Source organism: Protomyctophum bolini, assembly GCF_963924005.1.
Source record: "Protomyctophum bolini genome assembly, chromosome: 16".
Classification (NCBI taxonomy): domain Eukaryota; kingdom Metazoa; phylum Chordata; class Actinopteri; order Myctophiformes; family Myctophidae; genus Protomyctophum; species Protomyctophum bolini.
Genome location: NC_137877.1, coordinates 36,251,772 through 36,276,232, shown reverse-complemented (window position 1 = coordinate 36,276,232; position 24,461 = coordinate 36,251,772). Strand labels below are relative to the sequence as shown.

The following is a 24,461-nucleotide window of genomic DNA, read 5'->3' as shown; positions in this document are numbered from 1 at the left end:
TAATCAGTCATCAAGTGCGCACACTCGCCACACAAACATGCGGCGCACACGCTCAGGCACGCACATGGCACGCACGCGCTGTTTTCGAATCACCTGTCTTTGTTTACAGATACCGGCATCGTTGTGGAGAGGCGGGCTGGTGGAACAGGTAGAACTCGATCTTCCTCCTTGACCTCAAGCGATGTGACCCGATAATGTTCAACGTTTTGTAACTTCATCTTTGCTTTCCGGGGGTGTCCCTGCATGGAAGTGGAACAACATATTTTCAGATGGGGGTCCGTGGACAAATACAGATCATTGCGTAAAAATTGCATGCTGCGTTCATGATTTGAGGCTTTTTGTTCAAAACGGGCCAATCCTGCAAACTTTGAAAGCCAATGTTATAGCCAATTAGGATGGAATCAGAAATATCAGTCAGATCCGTCTTGAACACATGACTATAGAGATAGTGTGTAACGTTTTGCGGGATTTTTGGACATAATCTGGGGGAGTAATATCACACACACACACACACACACACACCCGATAACCATTACCCGAACAAATCCGATAACAAGCTTATTGAGTATCCAAATCCATTATCAATAAGCCCAGCAGTCTGCCGTCGACGACGCAGATGCGTGCACGCGCGTAACCTTTCCCTCAGGTGTCTTACTGGTAATTTTACTCTAGGTATAAGCCAGTATTTCTTAATTATTTCCCTTTTTTGGGGGGGGTGGGGGGAGGTTTAGCGTGTGTGCGCAAAATGTGTCTCGTCTGTGTTTAATGCAATTAATGGCTGCCACAATGCTTTTCCAATGGGAGTCACGTGCGGTTTGACCAAACATGTGTTTTTGATGGCTGTGTTCTGCCCATCAAACACAAATGTTTGGTCAAACCATGGGACTGCCATTGGAACAAAACATTGTGGTGGCCTTCAAACACAGCCGAGACACAGAACATGTGTGTATGGGGCCTCATGACTCAGTGGCGCCACGCGAGACATGTTCTTGTCTTCTTCATCTGGTATGTATGCTATACTGATAAGATATGTTAATGAGGGGGCGTGTCTTATCTGGTATGCTACTGATATGTTAATTAGGGGGGGCGTGTTCGCGAAGTCGTGGATGGTGCCGTAGACAAAACATTTCCACATTCATTGGCCATAAAACAGTGACCACTGCGCCTCGACCGCCGCTTCTACTTGAGATGGGTGCCTGTTGTTCCTGTGACTGTTGTCGCTGTGCCAGCCCCGACGCCGGTAAGCTATAGAGTCAAGAATTAGGATCTGTGTGTGTGTGCCTGTGTGTGCCTGTGTGTGTATGTGTGTGTGTGTGTGTGTGTGTGTGTGTGTGTGTGTGTGCGCGCATGCGTGCGTGCGTGGGTGTACGTTCCATAACAGGTGAACTGCAGAGATTGGCTGATGATAACCAACAGGAACATTCTTTGTATCTCTATAGACTTCCGTAAATCAGTTTGTACTTTTTGTGTTTATGTATGTGTCTATGGAGTTAACATTACTCTAATAGACCCCCAGGTCTTTTGTATGTGGAGTTAACATTACTCTAATAGACCCCCAGGTGTTTTGTATGTGTCTATGGAGTTAACATTACTCTAATAGACCCACAGGTGTTTTGTATGTGTCTATGAGTTAACATTATACCCACGGGTATTGTTAGAATATTCAAATATGTGTTATTCCCTGTGTATTTTTGGTTTCTCAAAAGGCCCAATCAAGGCCCAGGTCAAAAGGCCCAATCAAAATGAAAGTGATATACAGGAGTGACATCACAATCATGGGGTTTGGCTGCAGCTCAGTGTTCCAGGCACCTTGGCTGGTAGTCCAGTCTGGCAGTGTGACGCAGGCTCGACTCCCGATCCCGGCGGTCCCCCATCTCCCTCCCCATTTCCTGTCAAATATAAAATAAAGGCAAAAGCCACAAACATCTGTTGGCTGCTGAGTGGTTATGCCGATAGATTTGACTTGAGTTCTTACATTAGAAATCACTTTGTACTCATATGATTTGATTTACAATTGATTGATTGATAATTTTATTAGACAATAAAATGCAAACAGTACAGGGTACAGTCAGGGGGGGGGGGGGGGTAATGAGGTGGGGCAATCACATTCTCTCCCTTTGACCTGACCTGACGATTGACTATGGTATATATGTATGGTTTTCATTTTTTCTTTAGGAGAGGACAAGTGCTGCGGGTCGTGCCTGGGCTGCCTGGTTTGTGAAGCAGTGGGAGCTGTACTGGGAAGCCTGGTCTGTGTGGGTCTGGAAGCTCTGCAGCATGTCGACGTGTGACTGACTGCCCTCCGTCCGTCCATCTTCAAACGCTTATCCGGAGTCGGGTGGCAGGGGCAACAGTTCCAGCAGAGATTTCCAGCCTTCCCTCGCCAGAGCAACATTATAGCCACTTCCTCCTGGGGGACTCTCAGGCCGGTGTGGTCATGTAATCCCCACCATCAGGTCCTTGGTCTGCCACCGTGGGTCTCCTCCCAGTGGAGATATAATCCATCTGGTCCTCGGTCTGCCCCGGGGTCTCCTCCCAGTGGAGATATAATCCATCTGGTCCTCGGTCTGCCCCGGGGTCTCCTCCCAGTAGAGATATAATCCATCTGGTCCTTGGTCTGCCACCGGGGGTCTCCTCCCAAATTCCCAATAGAGATATAATCCACCTGGTCCTCTGTCTGCCACCGGGGGTCTCCTTCCAGTGGAGATATAATCCACCTGGTCCTCGGTCTGCCACCGGGGGTCTCCTCCCAGTGGAGATATAATCCATCTGGTCCTTGGTCTGCCACCGGGGGTCTCCTCCCAGTGGAGATATAATCCATGCTGTCGCCTCACAGCTAGAAGGTCCTGGGTTCGATTCCCGCTCGGGGCGCTGTGGGTGCTGGCGTGTTTCCTCCTCCACGTCATCAGTGCCCATACCCGAGGCAGGGTTGGCGAAAGGGCCTTTCTGTGTGGAGTTTGCATGTTCTCCCCATGTCCCCTAGGGTATAGGTACCCTCACAAAAACATGCAGTAATCCTGGTCTCTAAACTGCCTCCCCCTGGCCAACCGGGGCGCCTGATGGAGGGGAAAGGAACTGGTTGGAATAACGTGTTCCTTCCATGCGCTACGTCCAACCAGGGCAACTCCCCCCTGTCAGGTGTAAAGGAGCAACTTGGACACTCAAGCATGAAGGAAGCATGAGTTAAGTCCGTTGCTCTCCCCAGGTTGGCGGAGGGTGTGTAGAGCCCAGGATCACATTAGATGATTGACACAGGGGTGAAAAATGGGTTACAAAATCGTGGGATAAAAAATATATTAAAAAAAAAGAGATAGAATCCATCTGGTCCTTGGTCTGCCAGGGTCTCCTCCTAGTGGGACATTCAGCGAGGTCCTCCCTATAGGGAGACGCCTGGGAAGCATCCATATGATGCCTGAACCACCTAAGCTGGCTCCTCTCCAAGTGAAGAAGCAGTGACTCTACTCCGAGTCTCAGAAGGGAGAGGCCAGCCACCCGTCTCTTTTCGTCGTAACAGTGCGGACCGGTTTGAAGCCACTTTTCCAGTGAATTGAAATCTGTCGCCTTTGAACTTCCGGCCCTGAAATGAAACGGAAATAATGGAAACGACTGCTATTGGCTGAAATGAAACCGGAAACGACTGCTATTGGCTGAAATTAAACCGGAAACGACTGCTATTGGCTGAAATGGCAGCGTCTTTACTCGGAAGATACAGTAGATGCCCTATAGGAACATACCTTCGACTTGGTCTTGTCCGTGTGTGCGTGACTGCGTGTGTGTGTGTGTGTGTGTGTGTGTGTGTGTGTGTGTGTGTGTGTGTGTGTGTGTGTGTGTGTGTGTGCTTGAACTGTACCCATTCTACAAACTGTGAATAGCATTTTCAATCAATTAAGCTTGTTTCTCTCGCAAAACCTGGCAACATCCAGGGACGGTGTTGCCATGTCCGCTTATTATAAGCGACTCTGGGCTTTGTTGAGAGCTTGTAGATCTGCAATTTTTGTCCAAAAGTGCCCTCTTACGGGATTTCCACCCCTGCAACTGGCCCCTGTGAAGTCTGTTTTCCTCCAGACTGTGCCTGTTTTTCCCTTTTTTAAAACTTTATATAATTTTTAAACAGTAGGCCTATATAATGTTGATTTCCTTTTTTACATATAGATAAGTCTTTCAATTTTCTGATGAATTGAAAATGGAGGACCCGGCCTGATGTAAACAAGTCACAACCAAGTCCCTAGACTTGGGTGATAGGTCTACTGGTTGCCGAGTTCATATTAAATTATATTTATTATCTGACCAAAGTCCTATACTTTTGTTGTTCCACATACAAAATAAACAAACATAAACCGTCAAACGCACAGGATACAGAACATGTTCACACTCAACAGTCAAAAACTGGTTTACCGGCCTGGGCCGTGGCTCAGCGGTCCAGGCACCTTGGCTGGTAATCCAGTCTGGCAGTGTGCCACAGGTTCAACTACCGATCCCGACGGGTGGCCCTTACTGCATGTCACTCCCCTATCTCTCTCCCCATTTCCTGTCAGCCTACTGTCTGTCCCTCTATAAAAAATATAAAATAAAGGCAGAAGCCAAAACAACAACATACAAAATAAATAAAAATGGTTTACCTCTGCCACTGGCAACACCTGAGACTGATTGGGGCCAAGGCTAAGAGAGAACCTGTTATGGTCATTCAGATTGATCTATTCATGTGCTTCTCATGGTAATAATATTATTGTCCTCTCATGTGGTCCGTGGCAAAAATGTCCACCAAACAAGCCAACATAATGGTGATGAGTCTGACCCGACCCCTGGCCAGTTGGGTCAGGGGATCTTTACTATAATCTGATCAACAGTAGGATTATTATTTTTTCTGTTTTGTGATGTTAGTTTCAGAGCAAAGATCAAATATAGGCTAATATAATATTTTTCTAGTCCATCACAAAATACATGTAGATAATGCTCATATTGTCTGACCCAGTTGCCTGTTTGTTTCTCTCTCCAGTCCAGACGTGGCAACACTGCTGCCAGTGTAGTCACTGGTCGGCTGAGCTCAGCTGTTGGTGTGTTTACAGTCAGTGTCTGGCTTCATCTTTAAAACACACCTTTTGCCTTCCTTCTTTCTTCCTTCCTTTCCTTCTTTCTTTACTGCTTTCTTTCTTTCTAACAAAAACGATGCCATAAAAACAAGCTATAGGTCGGACGGAGCGAGCAGAGCAGCAATGCACGCGCCGCCCGGCCGCCTGCAGGCTGTGTGTGTGTGCGGCGCGGCGTTAGCATTAGCATCTGGAGGAGGAGGAGGAGGACCGACATGGGCCCGTCGTCAGGCAGCGGGCTGAGCTCCGTCTGCAGCCCGGCCCTGCTGCTCCTCCTGGCGGCCACGGCGGCGCGCTGCCATCACCTCCCCGAGAGGCACGAGGTACAGCTGGATTTTTTTTTAAATTATTATTATTATTATTATTATTATTTATTATTGATTTATTTTTTTATATATTTTTTGTTATTATTAATAATAATATTGTATTTGTTATTGTTGTTATTATTGTTATTAATATGCTGCCACCACCTCCCCAAGAGACATGTTAGATACCTCTGAGTTAATCATAGTTTAACTTTAATTTAATATCAATGATTGTACTGCAGTGGTTTTCAACCAGTGGTCCTTCTTGTGTGGGGGTTCCAGGTGGTCCCCAGCTCAATGATGGAGAGTTGGTAGCCCCTCTCGGAACCCTACGTAAAGTTTCTGACATTTGGATGACTTTACATAGAGTCCCTCGATCTGCATCTATCCCACGCGAAATGGTATACAGACGTACATACCTTGGTGAGCTGAGCTGACCACCGGAGCTGAAATAACGTTGAGCGGTGGTGAGTAAAAACAGAGAGAAGGGCTGGAGCGGTGGCGGTGGTTTGCTCTTCACCGCGGCTCGTGACGTCATGTTCTAGTCCGGTGGTCACCTAACCACCGACAATCCAGACTATGTACTGTACGAGCCTTTTGATGGGACCCATAGAGAGAGCAGGTCGAATGAAATCTTCGAGGATTTTACATTTTTTAACAAACGGGACGAGGAGAACCAACGAAAGAAGGGGATTGGACGTTAACTGTGTGTGCGCGTGTGCATTCGTGCATCTATGTGTGTCTCAGGTGGTGCACCAGGTCTACTTGAAGTCAGAGCGACTGACCAAGAGAAGCTCTCCTCCTGAAGACCTCCACCTCCGAATCCAGATCATCTACGACTCCAGCGTCGACCAGTAAGTTCTTACCATCATTCATGTATTGAAACCCATTTAGACCTGAGGACGATTCTACGAATGTCTTCTAAATCCTTTCTGAAAAACCCTATGTTTCTGTGTCAGTGGTTTCATGTCAAGGACCCCCAGAAATATATGTAATTGGCCGCCGACCCCCATCTGAAAATATGTCGTTCCAGGGGACCCCCCCAGACCCCCCCAGAACTCAAAGATTTGAGTTAGAAACGTTGGCTCTGAAAGAATATAATTTATATTCAAAGATTTGCGCCACATTTTCAAGATGTTTCAAAAATAGCAGACCTATAAGCTCGTAGCACGGCACCCGGTGCCGCGCTATGAGCTTGTAGATCTGCTATTTTTCAATAGCTAAAGCATAACGTATTGCTTTAAAACACCAAAAGGGGTTCCCGTCCAGAATGGATTAAAGTTCTCAAGAGACTGATCTCAGTAATTTTGGATTCCATAAAAGTCAGTGTGTCTTCTATAGAAGTGTGTCCTGTGTGTAAGCTTGTAGATGGCCTATTTTATTTTCTTCTGGCTTTCGCCTTTATTTTATAGTTTTGAAGCCCCTCCTATACACACGTTTAATGTTTGTTTTGTACATTGTACATTTACATCATAATGTACCTTATTAAGTCAACTTGTCTCTGTATTGTTAATGGTGGCATTTTAATGCAATCCCTTCCAATGGTTAGCCGTATGTATGGCGACCAAAACGTCGTCATTTCACATGTTGTGTGTAATTGGACACATGTGCCCTAGTTCATGCTGTTTCACAAATCACACATTATTAGGACTCGGCGTATAGCGACATTTTTCAGTGGTGAGATTTTATTTTGCTTAAAAAGAAGAAGAAAAATAAAAACAACCGGTTAATGCTTTAAGCTACCCGGCTGGGAAAATTAACCGTTACAGACGTCCCTACTAGCGCCACTCAAAAACACCTCCCTGCTCTGTGCTGCCCTCATTTGGCTGTTCTCCATCTCTACAGGCTTCCTGCAGACCACAGAAGACTGGTGAAGGTGAGTTCCGATTCCCTTTTAACGATTCCAGGACTGTAACTCTGAGAGAGACCAAACGGACCCTTACAGGACTGTAACTCTGAGAGAGACCAAATGGACCCTTACAGGACTGTAACTCTGAGAGAGACCAAACGGACCCTCACAGGACTGTAACTCTGAGAGAGACCAAACGGACCCTCACAGGACTGTAACTCTGAGAGAGACCAAACGGACCCTCACAGGACTGTAACTCTGAGAGAGACCAAATGGACCCTTACAGTACTGTAACTCTGAGAGAGACCAAACAGACCCTTACAGGACTGTAACTCTGAGAGAGACCAAATGGACCCTTACAGGACTGTAACTCTGAGACCCTTGCAGGTCCATTTGGTTGCATTTGTAGGCTACACGTTTGAGTACCACTGGTATAATAATTGCATTAGCAGACATCAAGTTCACATAAACAGCTCTGACAGTGCGATTAAAAAGAATAAAACGAATCCAGAAACGGTTCCAAATACGAGTCCCAATCCCTAGTAGTCACACCGCTCGAAAACCACTGCTATTCTGTTCTCACTACACTCTGTGTGTGTGTGTGTGTGTGTGTGTGTGTGTGTGTGCTCCCTCCAGGACCAGCTCTTCCCTCAGGCCATAGACTACCTCCAGAGTGTGTTCAGTGTGAGACGCAGGGCTGTTGGACCCGTTCTGCTCAGCAGGTTAGTGCTATAAAACAAAAACAATATGTCCATACAGGGGTCAAATATGTCCATGGCAAGTCATTTTTTACATTTTCTGTTTTACAAACCATTACCAGTCACAACATAAGGCTTCAACGTTATTTCCTTGGGCGATACTTCCACTATAATCCCGCAACTTCCGATGATGGTCTTTTCAGCGTAGGTCTTGCAAGCCCAGGGTGCATGGAACCTAGCTTCAGAGAGAGAGAGTGGTGGGGCTTTTGGCCTTACCTTGAGGGAAATGACAAAACGCAAAAACATTACAAGGGAGATCTACATGTTATTACTAGTACACCGAGTACATTTTACTCAAAGCAGCGTTTGCGTGCGTGTGTGTGTGTGTGCACATGCCCTTCCAGACAATGTTCCACCAACCAGTACCTCAGGAAGAGAGATGACCCTCACCGCTACTGCCAGGAGGAATGTGCCGAGGTCACGCGCTGCGGACCCGTGGTCGTGCCACAGCGCCACCTTCAGGTCAGCGCTGCTCTCACGCACACACCCGATAGAGAGCCAAAGCTCTGACGTCACTCCAGTGTCTATTTCGTTGACTAAAACCGTGACGAAAAATGTTTGTCGACTTACCTTTCGGCAAATTGTATTCGCGACCTTATTCTTTGGGTCATGACGCCACACTTCATGAACATAGTGAGAGTATAGGAACGAAGATTGCTCGATAGACGGGAGAGCTTTGCCTTCTGGCTCAGCTCTCTTTTCGTCACGACAGTGAGCGGTACAGCGACTGCAATACCGCCCCTGCCGCTCGGATTCTCCGGCTGATCTCCATTTCATTTTCTCCGTCCTTCCCCAAGTTTCCTCGGGTCTTGTTCATGAGTGAGGGAAGCCTAAACTTCAAACAGAAATATTTTTTTATAATTGTAACGTTCCAATGTTGACTGTAAAATGTAAAAAAAAAAATCCGTAAATCCTTAACCCGTTTTGGGCGGGAATCCCTTTCGGTGTTTTACAGCATTATGTTATACTTTAGCTATTGAAAAATAGCAGATCTACAACTTGTAGGTCTGCTAGTTTGGCAAAATCGTGAAAATATGCCTCAAATCTTTGAATATTACAGAGTGAACATTTTAACTCAAATCTTTGCTTCTGGGGAGGCCCCTGGAATAACATATTTGCAGATGTGGGGGCGGAGGCATATTACATATAATTTTTGGGGTCCTTGACATGAAATATTGAGCACCACTGCTATAGAAACATTAGGATTCTGAAGACTTTCTTTTTATTTCGATTATTAAATGGGTTAATCGCAATTATTTGTGTAAGAATCGTCAACTTGAATTTGAAATTGTGAAAGCCCTACCAACATGTCTCTCACCCTCTTCCCCCCCCAGCAATGTGCGGTGTGCAGTGCGGGGGGGAAGTGGTGTGGCCCCCGGGGCCCCCCGGACGGCCCCGGGGTGGAGGGATCAGACTTTGTTCTGTACGTCAGCGGGGTGACCACAGAGCGATGCGGTCAGGAGAACATCGTGGCATACGCAGCCTACTGCCAACTGGAGTCCCAGATGGACAGGTAGTAGTTCACTTCATACGCAGCCTACTGCCAACTGGAGGCCCAGATGGACAGGTAGTAGTTCACTTCATACGCAGCCTACTGCCAACTGGAGGCCCAGATGGACAGGTAGTAGTTCACTTCATACGCAGCCTACTGCCAACTGGAGGCCCAGATGGACAGGTAGTAGTTCACTTCATACGCAGCCTACTGCCAACTGGAGTCCCAGATGGACAGGTAGTAGTTCACTTCATACGCAGCCTACTGCCAACTGGAGGCCCAGATGGACAGGTAGTAGTTCACTTCATACGCAGCCTACTGCCAACTGGAGGCCCAGATGGACAGGTAGTAGTTCACTTCATACGCAGCCTACTGCCAACTGGAGTCCCAGATGGACAGGTAGTAGTTCACTTCATACGCAGCCTACTGCCAACTGGAGGCCCAGATAGACAGGTAGTAGTTCACTTCATACGCAGCCTACTGCCAACTGGAGGCCCGGATGGACAGGTAGTAGTTCACTTCTAGTCATTTTTACTAGTTGACTAGTCGACTCAGGGCTCAAAATTTACTTTTTTACTTGGTAGCGCTTGTGCTACCAATTTCAAAATGAAGGAGCACCAGCAAAACATTAGGAGCACCCACCAAAATCTAAGGAGCACCAATATGTAATCGATTTTTTTACATTCATAAAAACAATAATATAACGTGTGGTTTACAAATAACATAAAATGACTAAAGTATAAAAATGCATGCCAGAATTTAAAATGTGTCTAGACTTTCCGTCCCTCATCCATCCATCTCTTCAAAGAGACCGATGCATCAAACAGATGAGAACCCTCTAGTCTACACTGATTCCGGCCAGTCGCATCACCTGTTTTCTTTTTCTTTGTTTTGGTACATGGGCACAAATTAAATTGGCAGAAGATCCACCAAGGACAGCTCTCCTGGATTGTGGAGAGGGAGAGCAGAACAAGGAGGGGGGGAAAATCATAACTTCTGACAGGAATGGACTAGAAACTTACTTTTTTTGACATGCTCAGAAATGTATGCTCTACAAGTCGGATTAAATCATTTCGTAGGACGGAACAGTGTAGAGCGACCAGTTTCGGTCGCGGGCCGGTCGCCTGGTCGCTCTACACCGCAATGATTTTGCAGTGGCACTGGTGCTCCCAATTATATTATTTTTTAGATTGCACAGATTAAAATTCAGGCGCATTTGCAATTTCGAGGCCTGTCACGCAACGTTTCTCATGTATTTCCTGGAGGAGTCGAAGCTCTCCTCCCACGATGTGTGGCGCTGTTTGCGTTCCGCGGCAGTACAGTTTCCAAACCAGGCGGTGGTTCCGCTTCACAGAACACTTTCACACACGCATACACACTCATAATTATGTCACAATTACATGGTCTTCTTTTTCTCAAGTTCAGTCTTCCATGTTTCTATGGCTTATTGTGCATATTATTCTTATTGCCTCGCTGCTTGGTCCTGCCTTATCGCTTTTTTCTAGTTGGTCTTGAAACAGGCCTCCAGATCCCTAAGCTCCCCTATGCTCCGTGTCTCCCCCTACAGGCCAATAGCTGGCTATGCCAACCTGTGTCCTGCCATGATCTCCTCCCAGCCGCAGGAGTTTGAAGGCATGCTGTCCACCGTCAAACACGAGATCATCCACGCCCTGGTTAGTATAACTACTACTACTATTACTACTAGTACTATTTACTACTACTACTACTACTAGTACTAGTACTATTTACTACTACTCCTACTACTACTAGTACTATTTACTACTACTCCTACTACTACTATTTACTACTACTCCTACTACTACTAGTACTATTTACTACTAACACGAGATCATCCACGCCCTGGTTAGTATAACTACTACTACTATTACTATTTACTACTGTGGAATCAGCTGATAATGATATAAAGTGATTGAAGGTGTGGGTTATCGGTGAAATTTACAACGGTGACGGTAACCAGCCAATCAGAATCAAGTATTGGGACTAACCGTTTTAGAATGATTTGTTTATGTATCTTGTATGTATAAGATGTGTCTGCTAAATGCCTACATTGTAAACTGTGTCCACCAGGGGTTCTCGGCAGGCCTGTTCGCCTTCTACCACGATGACGACGGCAAGCCTCTGACGCCGCGCTTCGCCAGCGGCCTGCCGGCCTTCAACGAGAGGTGAGGTGACCCCTGACCCCTGAACCTGACGATTTGGCCCAATATATCCCAGAATGCACTCTGTTTCTACCCGGAAGGAGGAGTGAAATCGCCTCATGTGCTGTTGAGCAACCTAATGCAAGTGGATGGGAGGAGAAATCCGGTGCCGTCTCTATTAATATATACTCTTAAGCCCCTGACCATCGAGTCTCGCCGCAGTCGGTCACTTCCTGATTTACGGCCGACAAAATCTCTGAATCTACGTCACTGTCCATGGTTTTGATCAGAACGCAGATGTTCTGTCCTCATTTCTGACTTCACCAAAGCATCTCGTTTGGAATATTAACGCTTCTAAAGAGACGTCAGACTTAGTTGCGTGAGGTAGTAATAGAAGACTATTCAGAGTAGAATCTACCTCATGTCATCTGTGCTGGGCACTCTAGAAAGTTCCGTCACATAAAAAGTGTTAAAAACACTTCTGGTGCCTAGGACGTCCAGGGAATCTTGTCAACAGCCGTTGTCTAGGCAACGCCTCCCTCATCTAACCTGACTCCGCCAGATGGTGGCAGCAGTGAGTTCCTCCTCCTGCTTCCCATCTGGACTCTCTCTGGCAAAGACGATGTACTCCGAACAAAATGCTGATCGGAGCCATATGCGGCCGCGGGATCAACGCGAGACTGGTGGCGTATTGAAGCGCTGCCACGGCACACCTGTAAACGCAACCTAACGGGACTACAACTCAAAATGATTATGGAGATATCAGATTGTTGTCCCGCTGCTTCCGGGTTCATCGTTTCTGCTTGAGAGAGACCAGATGCAGGCAGGAGGAGGGAACTTATGTGAGCTCAATCTCTCTCTCTCTCTCTCTCTCTCTCAGCCTGGGTCTCTACCAGTGGAGTGATCAGGTGATCAGGACGGTGACCAGGCTGTGGGACATCAGAGGGGGGGTCATGGTCCGACATCAAGTGCACCTGCTCGTCACCCCCCGCGTCGTGGTAAGAAGTGTGTGTGTGTGTGTGTGTGTGTGTGTGTGTGTGTGTGTGTGTGTGTGTGTGTGTGTGTGGACGTGTGCGTGCGTGCATGCGCGTTCTGATCGCAATGGGACGTTCATTCCATAGTTTTGGAGGCAGAAGGGAGAAGAGTTTGGGACGTGTGGAGTGCTGTGGACGGTACTTCCAGCCTCCCTGTGTCAGGCTGATCTGAGCATGCGGGAGGGTTTGTAGGGTCTGTGGGTTCATTTGGTTACAGTGTATGTGGTCAACAGGAGGAGGCCAGGAGACATTTTGACTGTCCCATCCTGGAGGGAATGGAACTGGAGAACCAGGGAGGAACAGGAACTCAACTCAACCACTGGGAGAAGAGACTGTTGGAGGTAAACGCGTGTGCGTGTGTGGAGATATTCACAATGTTTACCTTATAGGAAGGCTAGCATGCATTAGTTTAGCTCCCCAGGGGGGCTGCTCATACAATGTATAGGCTAGCAGTACTTCCGCCTCCCTAGTTTTAAGTCTTAGGAGTGATGAAGAACACATGTGATGAGACCAGGCTTTAGTTTTGGCCTTGCAACCACAAGATTTGAGCCGTGTAGAACACAATCTAACTTTTAAATGGACTAACGGTATGTTTATTCTATTTCTGTATTAAGATTGTATCATCATTGCATAGTAGTACATTACCTAAATAACTAAATAGCTGTAAAAAATAATGTGCCATTTGCTCTGTTTCTTTGTTATCCCATGTCATCCCTCCATCCATTCAGGTTTTAATTACCTAACTACTAACTATTACTGTCTTGTTTTAGTTCTAGCTATTCTCATAATATTGGGATTAGGCCAACAAGGCAAACTGAATCCATCCATTTGTAATCCTACCAACTTGTGCTTTAATTATATGTGTAATGATAATGACCAATAATAAATAATGTAAAAGACACTGGTTTGGGTTCTTTAAACACTGGAGTAACAGTTTCAAGCTTTAGCATTAAACAGTATATGTCTGAGTAATTCACCTAGTAGTAACTATTTAGTCGTTATAGGCCTTCTCAGGGGCCTTAGGTCTGATATAAATACGTCAATTGTGCACGATTGAACAAATCAATTAATTAGGCAGAAATAAAGGTGAAAATATTAGATTCCGGGACAGCGTTTATTATTGAAGGTGCTAACAGTCCATTTGGTCAGTACAATATTTCGGGGGCATATATCTCTGGAGGGGGCGCTTACATCACGGCTAAAATATGAATAGGATTGGTTGCACCACTAAAAAACACAGCAGGGAAGCGATGTTTATTATGGATTCCCATGGGTTAACCCATTCAGTATGGGAACCCCTCTTGGTGTATTAAGAATTTGGTTATTCTTTAGCTATTTCTTTTTCATCATGAAAATGAGGCGCAAATCTTTGAGTGTATATTCTTTCAGAGGGAACGTTTTGAACTCAACTCTTTGCTTCTGGGGGGTTCCTGGAATAACATACCGGTATTCAGAGATTAAATTAGGGTGCATTTTAAGTTTAAGGGACGCAATAAAACAACGACCTCTGCATCCACGGGATGCACTACTGTACTGTTTTTTTTATTCTACCGGTAGTTTATTTTGCTAGCTTTAGTTATAATAATAATAATAATTTCTTCTTCTGTTTTCTACATGAATATAACCACATAAAATGAAATGTGAGTTAAATGCTGCAATTTGTAAAAATGGCAAAATATGACTCCTATAACGTCGTTGAAGTGGGACTCAAAAAATGTCCCTGGGACTCCTCTAAAAGACCATCCCTATACACCCCGGGACTCGTTACATTGAAAACCTATTTACATCATCAGCGGCCAAATACATATGTTTGAGAACGACTGACATAGAAACATAGGGTTTTTCCAGAAAACTGTTTAGAAGGCATATTTGTGGAACCGTCTAGAAATGGGTTTTTAACGTGTTTTTTCCCCCCAGAACGAGGCCATGACGGGCTCCCACACGCAGAACCGCGTGTTCTCGCGGCTGACGCTGGCCATCATGGAGGACTCGGGCTGGTACCGGGCCAACTACAGCCTGGCCCAGAGGCTGGACTGGGGCCGAGGCCTGGGCTGTGACTTCGTCATGAAGAGCTGCAAGTTCTGGATGGAGCGCCAGACTCACAGGTCACACACACACACACTTAACCCATTGTTTTATTCCCTAGAATCGGGGGCTTAACCCTTGGACTGCCACCCCAATAGCAGCTTTTTTTTTTTGTGCCTTCTGCCAGTTCTTATTCATATTTTTAATTCATCATTTTAATGGCAATAGAAAGATCTGTGATATACACATTAAGCTCTAATCAAGCCCCGAATGTCGCATTTTACGCAGCTATGCACATAAAGACGTGTACTTTTGGCCGTTAGCCAAAAGTTGCTACATTATGCTACATTAATATAGAGGGTATGCGTGTGACATCATCATCAAAACAGGAAGCCTACTGAGTGTCAAAAAACTACTTTCTGGCCTTGACAGCCCATACATCCACACAGAAAAGTCCTATCTGATTGCATTAAACAACATTAAACAATGTTAAACTCACTTTGCTTGTTGCTTTTGCCACTCGATGTGCCATTCACTTTAAGCATGCGCATACTCTCTATTCATGTTTTATTCCAGACATCACACAGTGAGTCTCCGTACTGTAACAGTGTTTACATTAATATTCATATTATTTTATTCCAGACATCACACAGTGAGTCTCCGTACTGTAACAGTGTTTACATTAATATTCATATTATTTTATTCCTGACATCACACAGTGAGTCCGTACTGTGGAATTAAATAATATTAATATTAATGTAAATACTGTTAGACATCACACAGTGTCTCCGTACTGTAACAGTATTTACATTAATATTAATATTATTTAATTCCAGACATCACACAGTGTCTCCGTACTGTCAGACAGTCAGAGGGTCTCCTCTACAGCTGACATGTAGAACAGACCAGCTGGCTGTGGCCGTGTGTAATCTGCAGAAATATCCCTACGAGCTGCCAGTGGAGTACCAGGTAAAAGACACACACACACACACACACACACATTTAAACAAATGGGATTCCAATCTGCATGTCTGATTCAGGCTGGATTTGGCTGCCAGTGTAAATTCGGCATAAGACTAACGTGTGTGTGTGTGTGTGTGTGTGTGTGTGTGTGTGTGTGTGTGTGTGTGTGTGTGTGTGTGTGTGTGTGTGCACGCGCGTGTCAGTATTTTGACCAGATCCCTGAGGTATCTTCGGATCAGCTGTCGTGGTACGGAGGGGCGGTGGAGATCGCTGACTACTGTCCCTTCAGCCAGGAGTTCAGCTGGAGTCTGAGTGGAGAATACCAGAGGAACTCCTACTGCCGCCTGGCTGAGAACCAACCAGGTACAATATAACTCCTACTGAACCAACCAGGTACAATATAACTCCTACTGAACCAACCAGGTAACATCTAACTCCTACTGAACCAACCAGGTAACATCTAACTCCTACTGAACCAACCAGGTAACATCTAACTCCTACTGTGTGTGTGTGTGTGTGTGTGTGTGTGTGTGTGTGTGCTCGTTCCAACTCACAGACTGGTGGAGAAACTACGGAGCGGAGCAGTACGGAACGGACTCCGTGTGTCTGTACCAGAAGTCTGCCTTCGTCATGGAGCAGTGCACCCGGAAAATGACCTACCCGGATTGGGGCTCCGGGTGTTATAAGGTACCGTAGGATAGTAACCTACTGATAGTAACCCTGGGGCTCCGGGTTTTATAAGCTAGGAGAAATGTCAGATTTAACGCGTGGGGGTCCCCAGGGAGGTCCCCGGAACATCCAGACCCCCAGGAACATGCCCAGGAGGGGGCCTGCCCTGTTCCGAAATGACAGAGTTACCGTGTTGCAGTATTTCCGTGCTCAGACAAGCCCACCACACACTGGCTGCGACCGTCTGCGGCGCGCCGCGTTGCCGCGCCGCCTGGAAAATAGAACTGTGTTCTATCGGCGCGCCGGGCGGCGCGGCACGGCTCCGCGCGGCGGACGGAGCCGGTGTGCGTTAGGTTCATTGAAAATAATGGAGGCGGCTGTGTGCGCCGCGCGGGGGACGCAGCCGGTGTGTGTCGGGCTATAGACAGACAGACACACGTGTAGGGAGTGACACATAGCGGTGGCACCGCTCAAAAAACCTACTGCAAATGGCCACCTGGTTCCTTTTAACCTGTTCTGGGCGGGAACCCCGTTTGGTGTTTTAAGCATTATGTTATACTTTTAGCTATAATATAACATTTTTGGGTTCCTTGACATGAAGTATTGAGCACCACAGACATAGAAACATAGGTTTTTTTCAGAGAACTGTCTCTGATTTAGAAACCATGTTTTGTTAAAGATGGAGTGCCGTGATTTTTTTCCCACCCTTCAACATACCGGTAATCATCAGGTGTTATATGGAGGTATCAAAAAAGTGTACAGTATTTGTTAAAATGATGGTTTTATGTGGACACACCCACCAGTTCATTAGGTATGCGTGAGTTTAACCTTAGCACCACCCACCTAATCCAATCCCTCCGCCTCCTCCTTTAAGACAACCCACTTGTCCTAGTCCCTTCCCCTCCTTCTAAAAGGACAGCCCATGGCTCTGCCCTTTTGTTTACAAAATGACAAATTGGTGTCTGTAATGTAACAAAAACTCATGTTGTTGTGAATGTTAAAAGTGAACACTTCCCATATTTCTGAGATATCGGATAAGCACCATTATGCATTTATACTGCCACCATTCGTGTATATGCCTATATATCCACGCATCCATACCATTATCAGATCAGTTTTTTAATCATTTATTTATTTCCTCCAATTATATTGACCCTATTGTCACAATCAGCTCAGCTCACCATCCAATTATTTTAACAGCAGAAACAATTAGTTTGATAGATCATTTAGCATGAATAATTTGCCAATATATTGTAGGCTATTGATTTCCTCCAGCTAAGCACCCTGGCATTGAAACTGTCTTTTATTGACCCAAAACACTTGCAGGCACATGATGCTCTGGACAGAAGACTCTCCACTCTTCTATTGCTCTGATCAAACTCAATTTACAACATTAATGTTTGATGAATTGAACATGGTGGACCCTCTTGTAAACAAGTGTAATGCTTAATTGGGTCGTCCACTCACAGTTCACAGTCTTTGTATTGAGTTGGTCAAGCTGTAATGGTGGCGTCACTGGTGTGCGTCCTGCAGGTGGCGTGCTCTCCCCAGGGCCTGGTGGTGTTCGTGCAGGAGCGCTCGTTCCTGTGCACTCGTCAGGGCCAGCTGCTGAGCGTCAGCGTGCGCCTCAACGACTGGGTGTACCGCGGAGCGCTGCTCTGCCCCGCCTGCCACGACCTCTGCCCTCACTGCCCCGCCCACACTGCTGCTGCTGCCGCCGCCCTGCCCGGCAACACCTCCAGGAGCGAGCCCATTGGTCAGTAAAACAGCACAACCCCTGCTCCTCGTGTGTGTGTGTGCGTGTCCGTGTCTCGTGCACGTTTGGATTTGAGATATACCGTACAGGTAGGGCTCCATTTCCGTCACCGCTAAATCCCTTACCCCTAAACTACTTTACAAAAAAACATTTTTGGATAGTTCAACTAGCCAATCTACATTGACACTTTGTGAGCTTGAGGACTGGCCATATAATACAAAAAAGGCAAAGAAGTTTAGGGATAAGGGCCTTAGTGGTGACGAAAATGGAGCCCATAGAGTAGATTGCGAGGACAATGTTCCTATTCCTCAAAAGAGATTAAATGGTTGTTTTTTTATTTTCATCACACCCGTGTTAAGTGAGGGGCGCTCTTATCATGCGGTATTGATTTGAAGTCCTAGTTCTGATCCGTTTTGGGTTCTTCTGATCCGTCTTCTGTGTCTTCTTTCAGACCCCTGCTCCGGTGCTCCGGCCCTGGTCTTCACTGTGTGGCTCCTGCTGGTCAATCTGCTCCCCCTGGTGGCCGGAATCCTGCTGTGCCACTCCTAGCTGAAAGCCTGCACACTTGACACACAGTAGTACACACACACACACACACACACACACACACACACACACGCACAGACAAGACAAACTGACGTGAAGATATTTGACCAAATATCTGTTTGTTTAAAAGTGTTTTTTTTGGGACCCAAAATGGGTCAGTGCCCCAAATCACCCACACCTCCTTCACTGCTTCCTTCCTCGTCTCCTTGATCCCTCCCGTCCTTCAGTTCCGTCTTACTTCCTTATTTCCTGAGGCGTTCCCCTTATTATTATTAATAATAATTACCTTATTATTACCTTCTTGTAATCTGTTATTAGTGTCCTTGTTCGTTCCTTCCCGTGGTCTGACGGGGTTGATCGCCTCGACCTCCGCTGATCTTTCTAACACCATGTCAGGACATTTCACTGGAGGCCGTTTTGTGAATTGATTACTCAGAATTAATTTTTTGATTACTGTTTGCGAACACTGATGTCACGTCAGTGATGTCGTCAATGTGAGCCGGGAGTTCTGAAATGTATTCCTGGAGTAAAGAAAATGAAGGACACACCCCTCCCAAGCCCCCCCCCCCCACCCCCTCCGTCACGGAGAACCACAGAACCACAGACGGTGAACTGAATGGACTTGTGCCGTTTGTTTCCCGTTCTGTTGTGTGTGTGTGTGTGTGTGTGTGTGTGTGTGTGTGTGTGTGTGTGTTTGTGTAGATGAGCTGAAACAAGCCATGCCTCCCATTCAGCCTCTCCGTTGTGTAGGGAAACGCAGAGCCATTGAGAGAGAGAGAGAGTTGCCCCCCCCCCTAATATAGATTGAACAACAGAGTGGACATTCAGTCCTAAAGATCACATCGTTTAACAACAGAGTGGACATTCAGTCCTAAAGATCACATCGTTTAACAACAGAGTGGACAGTCAGTCCCAACCGATCACATTTCCCAAAACAAAACAACCCGCTTTTTCCTGCAGTGCGAACAAGACTTCTTCTGGTAGCATTCCAACGGTGCTGTTCATTGTAGCGGGGCTGTATCATTTCAGCGGGTTTTTTTAACTAGCCTTTTATTAGAACACATTGGCGATGCACCGAATATTCGGCCGCAGAAAATATTCCGCCGAAAATGGCTAAAAATGCATTTTCGGCCTATTTAAATCATATTCGTTTTTCGGCCAATTGTTTCCTATATTCGGTTTTGGCCAAGAATGTCCCTTTCGGTGCATCCCTAGAACAGATTATAGTATTTATGAAGAGTGATTTTATCTGTATTTCTTATGGCGTTCATAGTTTGGCAAAGTAACAGAGTTCTGATTTGCCAGAGCGGCACGTCATACAGCAGAACCATTAGTGTGTTGGTATGGCCTCGGCTATTTCACAATCTCCGAACGCTATTTTTAAAATATCTTTTCCCTATTTCTTTTTATTTACATTTCTGCTAAGCAGAAAAGCCATGATTTTTCGATTAATATTATTAGGATAGATTTGCGTTGACTGTAAAGACGAAACGAATGCGGGGAGGAGGGCTTCACTTCCGCTTTATCGCCTCGCTCACGATCGGAGCTTCCGTCGCTCCAGACTTGGTATGACGGAAGCGTTTGATAATAATCGAGAGGCAACGACAGTCTGGCAACGCGAGACTCTAGTGTCGGTTGAAAAGAGAGCCTTTCGTACCCTGCAACGGTAACACTAAAACCAGGTTGTAACCAGTGGTGGAAAAAGTACTCCATTGTTTTACTTAAGTAAAAGGGCCAATACTGCAATTTAGAACTACTTAATTACAAGTAAAAGTATGGAATTGAAAATGTACTTAAGTACCGCCATCAAAATGTACTTAAAGTACTAAAAGTAAAAGTACTCATTGTGCAGAATGTCCCATTTCACAAGTTCAAAATGTGTACAAAATCTATTAAATAGAATCTACAAGCTCACAATGCGTCGCGAGCTTGTAGATCGGCTATTTTCAAATGGCCGAAATGTATATAGGGTTGAAGTGGTCAATGTATGTTTTCTAATCAAAATTTAAATCTCCAACGTAACTATAGTAACTATAGTTTTCAAATAATTGTATAGTAAAAGTACGAATTCTGGCTCTGAGATGTAGTGGAGTAGACGTAAAAGTACTGGAAATTGGAAATACTCAAGTAAAGTACAAATACCTCAAAATTGTACTTAAGTGCTGTACTTAAGTAAATGTACTTAGTTACTTTCCACCACTGCTAAAACCAGGTTGTAACCAACAGCGTCGGAGCTGCTCTGCTGCTGTCGATTCAGGCCTGGTTGAAGGCATTGTTAGTTGAATTATTATTTGTTGAAGGCATTGTTAGTTGACTTATTATTTGTTGAAGGCATTGTTAGTTGAATTGTTATTTGTTTAATTATTAACGTCTTATTTATTTCCCGTCCCTGGTGTCGTGTGTTTGTGCGGTCCCTGAGAAGCACTGGAACCAGTGCTAATGTTGTCGACTAAGACTATAAAAGACTGAAAAGATATTATATTTTGACGTGCAGTCGACTAGACGATTTCAAGATGACTAAATATAGGACTAAAACAAAATGTTTTGTTATTCAATAGACTAAAGACTAAATTCGAATGTGCTGTCAGAATGAACACTGGATCGAGGCCGTGTACTTATTTCTTGTCATTTGATACTAAAATTAAGTAAAAATCAAGACCTGTTTTATATTACAACTATGAATCTGTGTCTGCGTTGCACTTTCAAACCCAACATATAAAGACTAAAACTACTTGATATTTAGTCGACTTAAGACTAAAATAGTATTAAAACTTAATGGCCTGTTAATAAAAAATAAAAAACAAGACTAAAGGAGAATTTGCCTACAGCCTGATTATCAGACTCTGAAGCTTCCTGATTTGGGTCCATTTGGTTACCAACTCTCCACCATCATTTAGCTGGGGACCACCCGGACCCCTGTCGAGGACCACCGGTGGTCCCCGGACCACTGCTTTTAAAAAAGTTTTCAACTCTAAAGGCAGGCAGGGATTCTCAGGTCTGGCTCTCTAGGCTCACCACCGGCAGCTGTTAGTTTTATAGTGTACAGATTCCATGACCCCCTGGGGACCCTGCAGGTCTGAATTAGAACCCCAGCATACAAATAAGAACCACACTGCCCCTGGAGGATGAGTCTTGGTAGCTTCATTGTGTTTCTGTTTAGAAGAAGGGCTGCTCTTTAAAGACAAATCAAGAATACTGTAAAAGAAAAAAACTTGTGTATCAAAATAAACAATGTGTGTAATCTTCATCTGTCTGGTACTGTGGTTTTGTCTGTTTTTTGTGGGGTTTTGAGCGGCACCAGCCCCTCCCATGCCCAACTTTGTGGGTCTGTGTGAACACAAACATAGGCTGATGATTGCTCCTCCAAGCGAGCTAGCGCTCTTGGCGCGACTTGTTGCTTGCCATGTCTACTGAGTTGGAGATCGGGGTTCGACTCCAGCTCAGGGTGCTAAACGTTACATTGGTGTCGGAAGGGAACGAGGACCCCTGGAGCGGGGAACTTGAGGAGTGAAGTGAGAGAAAGGAGGGGGTAGTGTAACGACCCTACAAAAGACCCGGCCGTAACTTGCTCCTCCAAGTGAGCTAGCTCTCTTGGCGCGGCTTGTCCACTGCTTGCCTTGTCTATACTGAGTTCTAGGCTGGAGCTCAGGGTGCTGTGCTTCCCCGTGGGAGGTTAGGTCCCTGAGGGACCCTGGTGGATGACTGTGCATATAGGTTTTTAAGTGGTTTTAAATACAATATTGACTTAAGGAGTGCATGCATGGTGCATGGTGTGGGAACCTCTTCAACTCAGACATACTGTTCAGTCTCTATATTCATTCTCTGCTCATCGCTTCGTCTCACCTTTTCGCTCAATTGAACACCCGAGAAGCACGTTCTCTAAGTACATAGATTTGTATTAATTGTATACCAACGCGAATCGATGAACCATGCACGTTCTTTCAGCGTCTTGACCTGCCATAAAACTGGTAAATCGGTATCTTTTCATAATCACTGAAACCGATCAAGTTGGATGAACTTTTGAACTCATTGTCAGGCCGGGACCCCCTCAGCCCCGGGAGGAACCCCCTCAGCCCCGGGAGGGACCCCCTCAGCCCCAGGAGGGACCCCCTCAGCCCCAGGAGGGACCGACAGCTGTTGACTGAAAGGAGAAGTTGCAAGATTCTCTGCCTGTTGACAGTGGTGTAAAGTACACTTTTGAGGTATTCTTTTTTTATTATATATTTTTTTACTTTTTACTTTTACATTTCAGAGGCAAATATTGTACTTTTTACTGCACTACAACATTTTGAAAACTTTAGTTACTAAAGTAGATACTACGTAGATTTTTATTATTATTACAAAACATACATTACTCACTTCATAGCCCTACTGTACATTTCCTCCGAGGTGGAAAGCCTGGTGACGCGAGGTTACATTTCGTTATACATTGGTTTTTATACATTTGAAAACATGAAATGAGACATTATGCATAATGAGTACTTTGTGTTACATGCTGATACCTTTGTAAACACGGGTGATTTTCACCCGTACGATTATATTTTTTGTAATTTTCATAGTGTTGTTGATGTACCTTCATGAGTACCTTCATGATGCTCAGTGACATCATAGAAGGTAAGTTTGTTTCCCTGCCCACACTGTTTTTGAGTGGTGCAGCCACTCCAAGGAACAGCAATGTCCGTGTTAACCTATGGCTATGTATGTATGTGTATGTATGTATAATGTGACTATGAGTACCAGTAGGGTACAGAGAGAGAGATATAGTGCTGCACTGTTGCCTGCTAATGAGAGAGAGAGGGGGGGGGGGGGGGGGGAGAGGGGGAGTTCACTCAGTTCACAGGGGTGTGATTCTTTTTAGACAGGCAGGTTATACTTATATTTCTTTATGGAATATTTTACATTGGGTAAAATATATCCGTGTTTAGTGAAGGTGTAACAAAAAATATGTTTGGTGTTGTAGGGTTAAGTAACAACAAAAGCATTGTCTGCCTGACTGCAGAAGGTGCAGAGGACCATGGCTTCCATGGGAGACGTCATCTTCACCAGGTGCGTAACCGTAGCCTATGTATGTATGTATGATTGTATACGTACGTCTGTATGTACGTAAAATATGGGGTTCCCGTCAAAAATAGGCTAACTACTATCAACAGTACACCTTGGTGGTGGATTGTTTACATTTCACACACTGATGTGTCTCTGTATGTGCAGCATGGTTATCTGATGTTAACTAACATGGTAATTGGTGCATTTATATAGCGCCAACCAGCACAGCAGGAGCAATTAGGGGTTCAGTGTCTTGCTCAAGGACGCTTCGACTAACTCTGGGGGGAGCCCGGGTTTGAACTGGCAACCTGGCGGTTACCATCCAGCAACTGAGCCACCACTGGTCCGCCGCCCCCGAAACATTTGTTTCTATAAATCTACAGCATGGTTATCTGATGTTAACTAACGTCTATATATCTGCAGCATGATTATCGTCATCATCCTATTTGCAACCATCATCATCCTCGTCCTCACCTCTGTGGCAACAGGTACAGTAAAATGTCTTAACTTTGACTACCTTTTTTTTTTTACGGAGGAATACTGCAAAATATATATATATAAATTAAGCCATACAAAAAACAAGATTTACTAAATATTATTGTATAACGTCTTAAAGGGAGAGGGGTTAGAGCGGAAGCCCGTTTTCTAGTTTGGAGGGCTGTTGTTGTGCTCTGAGCCGGTGGGTTTTGCTATAGCACAGTGCTATTCCTTGCCATCCAGCCATATTCATTGTAAAATAACTTAAAAGAAAGAAGGCCATCATATGTCGTTTGAT

General features: G+C 45.3%; 1 protein-coding gene across 2 annotated transcripts; it reads left to right on the top strand.

Annotated features, from left to right (window-relative positions):
* The first annotated feature begins 4,981 nt into the window (after positions 1 to 4,981).
* lmln (leishmanolysin-like (metallopeptidase M8 family)) lies at positions 4,982 to 22,772 on the top strand. Of its 2 annotated transcripts, XM_080785495.1 has the most exons (17): positions 4,982 to 5,410; positions 6,140 to 6,246; positions 7,238 to 7,268; positions 7,878 to 7,963; positions 8,344 to 8,461; positions 9,334 to 9,512; positions 11,059 to 11,164; positions 11,580 to 11,674; positions 12,531 to 12,648; positions 12,918 to 13,025; positions 14,602 to 14,789; positions 15,546 to 15,678; positions 15,876 to 16,035; positions 16,229 to 16,359; positions 17,875 to 18,097; positions 18,549 to 18,672; positions 22,680 to 22,772. In XM_080785495.1, exons 1-16 carry the CDS (start codon positions 5,303 to 5,305, stop codon positions 18,644 to 18,646), a joined length of 1,989 nt encoding a protein of 662 aa, XP_080641621.1. In that variant the 5' UTR covers positions 4,982 to 5,302; the 3' UTR covers positions 18,647 to 18,672; positions 22,680 to 22,772. The 2 variants fall into 2 exon arrangements, with proteins under 2 accessions (XP_080641621.1, XP_080641620.1); XM_080785494.1 differs by lacking the exon at positions 22,680 to 22,772 and having other exon boundaries at positions 4,983 to 5,410; positions 18,549 to 19,098.
* The last annotated feature ends 1,689 nt before the right edge of the window (positions 22,773 to 24,461 follow it).

Coding starts and splice junctions, on each gene's coding strand:
- lmln (XM_080785495.1), top strand. CDS start 5,303: ATGGGCCCGTCGTCAGGCAGCGGGCTGAGCTCCGTCTGCAGCCCGGCC. Junction 12,649..12,917: donor TCGTCACCCCCCGCGTCGTG/GTAAGAAGTGTG, acceptor TGTGGTCAACAG/GAGGAGGCCAGGAGACATTT. Junction 14,790..15,545: donor ATGGAGCGCCAGACTCACAG/GTCACACACACA, acceptor ATTTAATTCCAG/ACATCACACAGTGTCTCCGT.